Genomic DNA, 8,859 nt, shown 5'->3' with positions numbered 1-8,859 from the left:
TTTTGTTCCATCATGTTTATCCATTTTGAGTCGTTCTCTGTAAGCTTTTTGCCTTTTGGCATTGGTTTTTGGCGGCATTCCTAAAAAAACAAAAGAAGTAATCACATAAAAACGTAATCTAAATGATTTGATTATTTTTTGCTGGTGGCACTTCTGTAAAGCAGATAGTATCCAATCCTTTTGTTATTGACGCTCTATATTTTTTGAAATAAATTAAGTAGTGAATATTACTATGCTTAGTCAGGTAATAACAGTATACACTCAGCATTATGTTGTACTTTTTCGTAACGTAACGAAATTCGTAAAAAACGTAACGAAATATTAGACAAAATGAGATCAGAAACAAGTATTTTTTTGATAAAATTTGTTACAGCAAATATAAAAGCTTACTAAATGTTCGTACCACACGTATTACAAAAAATGGTTAAATGAAGACTTACCGTTCTATATAAAATCGCTGATTTTACTGCCTGTTACGAAAAAGTAATCCCACAAAACACACACGTTTTCACTAATTTTCGCGATAGATGTAATGGCGGAGACGTCAGGCCAACAGCCATTCAGAGTGCAGCTATTGTTGTCCGTGTAAAATAAATACGGAATTGTTCAGAAACCATGGGAAAGTAGAAATAAATCGTAACTAAAGAGTAAATAACGAAATAGTAAATGAGAGCGACTCATTTTGTTTTTTTGCTTTAAATTGCCAATTCATTATGACACCCCATAGAAAATCAATTTGATACAGAAACTGCGATTACTGTAGAACGATAATACAAAGAAATTTACAATAATTTAGTTACGTATCGCATTTTATGAAACAAAAACACATGAAAAAGCTAGGGTGGCAAACAGGTTTTTGTATGAAAGGTAAAAAAGGACTATTTTTAAAATATCTAAATATTTGGTAATAAGTAGGATTATAGCTATAATTCTTCGTTATCTTAAAGATTAATATTCATCCTTCAAAATTGTGTGTGTGTTTTTTTTGTGTGATGATTTATAAATATAAAACTTTTGAACTGTTTCAAAGCACACTTTTTTTTTCAAAATGTACATTTTTTTTGAGAAATACTCATATAACCTAAAACCATCCTTGATAAATGGGCTATCCATAACAAAAAGAATTTTTAAAATCGGACCAGTGGTTCCTGAGATTAGCGCGTGAACTACTACAATTTTTCAAACAGTCATAACTTTTTACTGACAGCTTATTTTTTTTTCGTCCCATACTGAAAGTTAATCTCTATTTAATGGACCATAAGCCAATATAGGTCTCATTAGTGGTGGACATTTAGACCACTTTTTGTCATTGTCCTTTTTGCGTTCTTTCTCTCTATGAACTCATTCAGTATCTTCAGCGAGATGAGGATTTTGTATTCATAATGACTTGCAGTACAGACCTTTCTCGATAAATTGCAACTATCGACATATCGTCAGCCCTTCAAAACCTGGAGATACTACACCGTAAATAAGACCTGGATGCGAGCCTAGCAGGCACATTTACCGTGGCTTTGAAGTCCAAATAGGCGGATGCTATGTGATTAATGCGATCTAGCCATGATCAACCGAAATAGACTGACATTTCAGAAGTTCTTTATAATTGTAAGAACCTGGAGGGTGCTTATTTGCTGGCCATTTGTTAGCGGTTGTAGCACAATCTGTGTTATTAACTAGGTTGTTGTGAACGAGAAAAATACGTACTAAAGTTTTTTGTACTTTTCGTAGAGTTTCTCACTAGTCATAAACAGTTTATCAACAAATGTTGCGTAATGAATACATGGCTTTAGACGATGCCTATAGATACACATGATTTATAAGCCATAAAGTATAAGTAAGGCTTTTTTATTTATTTGTATTAATTAATGTAATTCATAATCAACTGCATCATTATTAAACTACTTTAGTGGAGAAGAGTTAGATAAAAGCTTAATTGATTAGACTCGGATTTTTCACAATACATGCCTGTTGCTGATTTGCTTTGCTCTCTTCTAACTGCTATTAATTTGCTTAATCGTAATTAACATCGCTCATGATTTTTGAACTTACCTAATATTTCAATTTCTTTTGAATGGTGCTATACCAACCAACATGTTCAAAATGTAAATTATGATAATGTTTTATTATCAACTTTTAAGCGGGATTTCGAAAATTTTATTGTTGCGTATAAATTATCTCATAATTTAAATGAATACTGAATGAAGGTTACACGGTTTTGAAGGTTTTGCATATTTTTAGCACGAGGACTATTTTTGACTTGGATTATTAACTATTTTTGCATATTTACCTCGGTCCATGGCTACACCCGCCTTCATTTTGTTTTGTTTTCCCATATTTCATCCTTCATCAAACATTAAAATCCCGTATTTCATTCTTAAGATTTAATTTTCGGAGAAAAGACAACATGTAAAACGTTGTGAGTGTCTTTATTGAATTGCTTTTATTAAGGCCGATGTGACTTGGCTTATAGACCCTGGTGGTCTCCCGTGTCTCCCGGTCGTCTGATACCATGACATTATGGCCATTTGTAATATAAACTACACCATTTTTGGTATAGTATTTGCAAAAGCAAACACATACATAACTAAGGTTTTTAATTGACTGACTAACGCACCATAATTGCGTCTCAAGCATTTAAAACGCGTGGTTTTAGTACCCCTGAAGTATTTAAAGATTCCTTCTTGCGACATGCGCGTACGCATCCGGGCGCAAATTGCGATGTCAAAGTTTAAACGGTTAGGGAAATATGTTTAGTGTAGTAATAAATAACTTAGCAGGAAAACGATGTCGGACAGGGATTTTAAATCTGTTCCGAAGCCCTGAGACGTCGTAAGGCAATTGAAAATAACCCCCTCACTAATAAAAAAACTAAAACCCAACTACGACAAAAAAACGACGCTGAAAAAGTATAAAACAAGATTTTCAGCATACTGAACTGAACAAAGTTGCTAATGTAGTTGCATAGTAATTTTCATGTTTGGAAAACCGCAGTCACACGTTGTCAAAGTGCTACGGTAGGTAATAACGTGTGACTACGCCTTTCCAAACATGAAAATTACTATGCAACTACATACATTAGCAACTTTGTTCAGTTCAGTATGCTGAAAATCTTGTTTTATACTTTTTCAGCGTCGTTTTTTTGTCGTAGTTGGGTTTTAGTTTTTTTTACTTTTTATTTATTATTTGTACTGTTTTGGTGTTAAAGTGTATTTGTGGCGCATAATATTAACTAAAGTTAAATTGATGAACTAATAAGTAGTAAAGAAGCTATGAACGAAAAAATGTGAATTATATGCAATCAGCCTATGAATACAGGTAAAGTCACAAGCAAATGCTAGTAATATATATATATATATATTCAAGACGTACAAGTAAAGCGCTTTCAAATGATACCAAACACGGCATATTTTTCTTAACTTTATTTTTTTACTCTGTATGTTTTGTCCGCTAGAGGGCGCCACATTAGATTTTGTGAAACCGCATATAGCCTATAACCAGCGGACAATTAAGACGCTTCTAATGATATGTCATTTGTCGAATTCTGATAAGTAGTTTAGAAGTTACGAGGGAACAGATGAACATACATACATACATACATACATACATAGTCTGTCAAAATCATAACCCTCCTTTTGCTTTGCCGTAGTCGGGTAAAAAGTTACGCACTCGTTGAACAGTAGTTAAAAATGACATTTCCACACTTTAAACAATTGTTCAACCGGGCGTGTAAGTTTTATTAGTAAGGGAGTAAATGTAGATTTAGAGATGAGTGGTAATTTCCAAACTTAAGCTTCTTTTTCCAGAAGCTATGCTCAAAACACACCCTTCTACTAATGAGTAAAATAATCTCTTTTAATTTCCATTCTTATGACTGTTTTTTCGGTGTTTCTAATAAAAAATGATCAGATGGTCTCATCGCAAAAAATTCCAAGTCCCCAAGCGCGTCACAATAAACAAATTTGGGAATTCCTGATGAAGGCAATTTCTAGTTTTATATTTTTTACCGGGGTTTTCAAGCCTTTAATTACTTATAGAGTCTATAATATGTAGATTCTGATAAGGTCATCAGTTGGCTTTTTAAATTGCAAGGCTGCTTGCTGAAAACTAGTATGAAAGATACTAATAACATATTAGGAAATAATCATACGAAATAGAAACTTATAAAGTCGATTAGCATATTAATTGAAATAACTAAAATAATTACCAAAAATCTGTCAAGACCGAACGGGTTCGTACATTGAAGGTTCCCATCATACTCTTCATTCATTTTCAGATTTTTTATGTACCTATTTGATATTTGAAGCCTCTATTTGTACTCGTGAAAAAAGCGGTGGACTTTTTTGTCTTTTGTTGGCTAATTTAGATGTTGAAAAGTTACTAAAAATAGTAACAAAAAATAAACATAGTTGCTCATAGCATAGTTTGAAGATTTCAACCATAAATATATTGTAACCGTCGATGTTTGTAAATAAATGAACAAATACTTATTAAATAATAGGTCAGCATCACACCTCTATGCAAATAATGCAATGCACAAGAACATTATCAAAATTGCTTAAATTATAGACGATAAAATCCGTAATCAAGTAGATGTGAAATATTTACATAATGCTTAAGTAAATAATAACATTTCGTCCTTGTGATTTTGTAAAACAAGCAAGAGATTCTGACCCACCAGGAAGACCAGATTGACCTGTCGAGATCAGAATAATAAATATGGATGATAACATAATAATGTTGTGTTAATGTTTCCAAAGATCACACTCCAATATGACGAATAATCAATTTGTAAGTTCCAATTTATTTTTACTAGCCTATAGCAGGTTTAACGCTCTTTCAGATTCATTTTTCCTTTGGTTAACTCTGTGTTTGGCAACGAAACTTTTGAACTCTCAATACAGTTCGGGGTTAACTATAACAGAGGAAAAGTCATAATAAAGATCGGACTATATTAAAAAAAATACAAGTCTAACGCCCGTATTCACAAACATTACTATGAGGTCTCACAGTGCGCGTGGACGCACAGGATGACACACCAACCAATCACAAAGCTCTATTTTACCGCTGTGCGTTCGATTTACTGCTTCACATAAGCAAGCATCCTTTGTGAATGCGGGCGTAAGTGACGGACGCCAAAGCTGCCAATCCCTAATAAAGAGACGCTTTTAACCTGTTGAAACAATCCAAAAGCTTCCTCGTTTTGGTTAATAATAAAAAAAAACTCAATTGCCTCGTGGTTTCCAGTTTCCAAATTCACTGATGGTGTCTAATCCCCTACTTAGTATTAAAATGTACTTACTTGGAAAGCTGCTTCAGCCTGGTGGCGGCTTGCAGGGTGGCGTACCCGTAGCGGGAGAATCTGTCAGCATCCTCTGAGGGCGCGTTGAAGGCCGCCACGTATCTGGCCGGGTTGGTGTCGTCTAGCCACAGACCTTTAACAGGAAAATCGGAATTAGAAAAATTAGTCTTAGAACCTATAAGAATAAATATAGAACCAATGACATGGAATAGTAAATAGAAAGAGTTTGATCACTGTTTTTGGGACTGATTAAATGCATTGTTAAATTACGATTTGAGTCCCAGAGTCTTTTATAAAAATCATCTTTGTTACATGACAATCTCAAAAGCGAAACACTTTACTGAACAATATCATTTTGATAACAAACAGCCACGTATAAAATGATGCGATTTCGTTATTATCCATTATCAAAATTAGTCTATTCAGAGGAATATTAATAAAAATAAATATGTGAAGAACCTACGTCTAATTAGTATTTAACTGGGTAAGTAAGGTAAGGGTAAGTGGGTTATTATGTTTCTGTTCCTCAATTAACAATGAATAATTATGTAAGTTTTACGAATGAATTAAAGCTCAAAGTTTAAACTTACCCATTGAATACAGCTTCGGCTCCAATATGCTGTACAGCTCGTGCATTTTCTGCATGCCGTACTCCGCTGCTTCTAAAATGTCCTTCTTCTCGCCTCTTGTCAAATTGGCGTCAGGTTTATCATCATCATAATAGTTGACATCATCATCATCATTAGTACTTTCAGCATTATAGTAATCATAGTCGTTTCCATCCACTTTCAAGTCGGTTTCCTTTATAGAGTCATTATTAATTGAAACATTAGCTCTAGTCAAATTCTCCTTATCACAGTAAGTTACTATTATAGTAGAGACGTTTTTAGTAGCAGTAAAAGAATGATTCTTAAGATGATTTCTTTCGATTATTGTAATATTATGTAACTCCTTTGTCAAAGTGCTATTAAACATAGGCATGAGTTGCTTCAAAACATCTATGATGTTATGTGATGACGTGTTATTTGTTACACTCGTATTATTTGGCTCAATTGTTAATATTTCCACATAATTCACCTTTTCAGTCGTAGGGTTAGGTTTTATAATTGGTCTTTTTGTAGTTTTAATTTTATTTGTAACATTATATTTACTTGCGTCTTTCTTTTCTTCTATGCCACTTTTGATTTGTACTGTGGTTGCAACATTATCATGTACTTTCTGTGTAAGGTTCTCACTTGTAATATTGTTTGAATTCTTTTTAGATACATTTAGAATAATAGCCTCATCGGTTTCTCCATTCTTACTATTACTAATATTATATTTTATTGTATTAATTGAATCGATAATTTTGTTAACTAAATCATCTTGATTAGTTAAGTTACCGCTTTTCTCACTGTCAGTGAAATTAGCTATAGAATTAAGGAATATCTTAGCTCTTTCAGCGTCTTTGACGAATAGTCCACTTTTACTAGTGTTTTTTACTTTGAAAATGTCTTCAATGATTTTAGAGAATGGACAAGTAGCCATGTCATGTTCCGGAAGTGAGTTGTCATAAGTTTCTTCAGTGTAGACACGGTTGAATAAGATGGTTATTATGACGAAGACGTATTTGTATCTGTAACGATATGAAATGTTGTTTAGATGACATTAGCATGTAAAGAGACAGTTACGGACTCAGTAATAAGTTAACAGTTCAGTATCAGTTTAAAATTTTGTAATATCGGCTTTTTACGTATTATAAAGATGTATGCAGGTAGGAACTAAACTGAGTTTTGATTACTTACTTAATTACATGACAGTTAGAATACATAGGAATATTTATCTTCAAATCTGTCAAAATCAGTACTTCTCTAGACAAAAATTATGTACCTACCTAGCAGAGATTAAAATCTAGTCCATACTTTTGCTCAGTTTTTAAATAAGAATCGCCAAATCACATTTTATTGAATAGAAATCGTAGAAACTGACAGCTGAAATGTTACTATTGATTTGAATTTAAAAACCAGTCTTGAATTTAGACCGGTATGTCTCGCCAAATGCCGATGTATTTTAATATGCTGAGTGTTAATGACTCATTTTAGTATTTATTACTAGCGGTCGCCCGCGACTCCGTACGCGCGGACCTCGTTTTACCCCCGTTGGATATCATGTTGATAGATGGCGTTTCACGGCTTCCTCCGCATGATTATTTAGGAACGTCAAAAACAGTAGTTTGTCCAGCGCTGTAGATTTTAACCAATGACGATGGATGGCGCTTTTTAGACACGTCTTATTTATTTATTGAAATTTATTTGTCACATATCGTCATAAATTATAGCCTATATGTTAATCTGGGTTATAAACAATCAAGTTTTTGCGTGAAAGAGTAACCAAACATCCAGACATCATGACATCCAGACTTCCAAACTTTCGCCTTTATCCCAACTAATATTATGAATGCGAAAGTAACTCTGTCTGTCTGTCTGTCTGTCTGTCTGTCTGTTACGCTTTCCCGCTTAAACCTCGCAACCGATTTTGATGAAATTTGGCATAGAGATAGTTTGAGTCCCGGGAAAGAACATAGGATAGTTTTTATCCCGGTTTTTGAAACAGGGACGCGCGCGATAAAGTTTTTCTGTGACAGACAAAAATCCACGCGGGCGAAGCCGCGGGCGGAAAGCTAGTAATATTATAGTAGGATAGGATTAGATGTACACTTTCCTAGTCCACCTCTGTTCCCAGCATCGAAAGTGTGCTTTCTCTAGATTATTCGCGGTAGCGGAATTGCATGCGATCATCTGTGTATTTTGTCTGTGCAATTATTTTTTTACAATCACCCGAAATTGCGGTGGCTAATCGGTTTGTTATGTTATAAAAGTTAAATCTACTTTTTTTAGAGAAATAAATGTTTCTAAAACAAAAAATTCCGGATCTACTAATATTTATAATTCAGAAGTAACGTATCGTAAAGATGAGTAGTATTGAATAGGAAACATAATGTATTAATTTAGCTTTAATGTTTAACAATTTATTTAATTCAAAATTATTTGCTTTGTTACACAAAATGCATTTAGGTATTCAGTTGGACTGTTAATGCCTCATTAATTTTTATTATTGTTTCGATACTGATTTTATTGAATAATTTGACATTGTAATCGGCAATTAATAATTTAGGTTTTAAAAATACAAAAATACTTTGGCGAGTTAGTTAAAATAAAACTAACATTTAAGATGAAATTAAGAAATGTCGCGTTGAGACAAGTGTTTCTCTGTTTTAGTTAAAATGAAACGCGAAAGTTAAAAATCTTATAAAATCCAAATTGGTTTTAAAGGGCTCTTAAATTTCCACCAAATTAACACTAATTGATTTTTAATAGTTTAATAATTGTTTCAGTTAAGTAAGACTAAAGTAACTTGATGATCCTGTGTTTGTAGGTTGATTAAATAACTTTAATTATACGTTCTTTTAAGCTTTCACGTAATTTTGAAAGTGTGTTTTATGAAAATACAGGTAACCTTATTATAAGTAATTAAAATTGTTAAAAAATATAATTACTGACTTATATCACTTACGGCTGATTTTT

At 33.1% G+C, this 8,859-nt stretch overlaps 1 protein-coding gene across 1 annotated transcript; it reads right to left on the bottom strand.

Moving 5' to 3' along the window:
* Positions 1-5,292: 5,292 nt before the first annotated feature.
* LOC114356485 (putative uncharacterized protein DDB_G0282133) lies at positions 5,293-6,842 on the bottom strand. Its single transcript, XM_028309695.1, has 2 exons — positions 5,887-6,842; positions 5,293-5,429 (listed from the first exon to the last, which is right to left on the bottom strand). The coding sequence occupies exons 1-2, from the start codon at positions 6,821-6,823 to the stop codon at positions 5,293-5,295; spliced, it is 1,074 nt and encodes a 357-aa protein (XP_028165496.1). The 5' UTR covers positions 6,824-6,842.
* Between the last annotated feature and the right edge of the window lie 2,017 nt (positions 6,843-8,859).

Source organism: Ostrinia furnacalis, unplaced genomic scaffold, assembly GCF_004193835.3.
Source record: "Ostrinia furnacalis isolate ACB-3 unplaced genomic scaffold, ASM419383v2 OfSCF2810, whole genome shotgun sequence".
In the NCBI taxonomy this organism is placed as follows: Eukaryota; Metazoa; Arthropoda; class Insecta; order Lepidoptera; family Crambidae; genus Ostrinia; species Ostrinia furnacalis.
The sequence above is the reverse complement of the archived record's forward strand: the minus strand, read 5'-3'. Positions and strand labels throughout refer to the sequence as shown.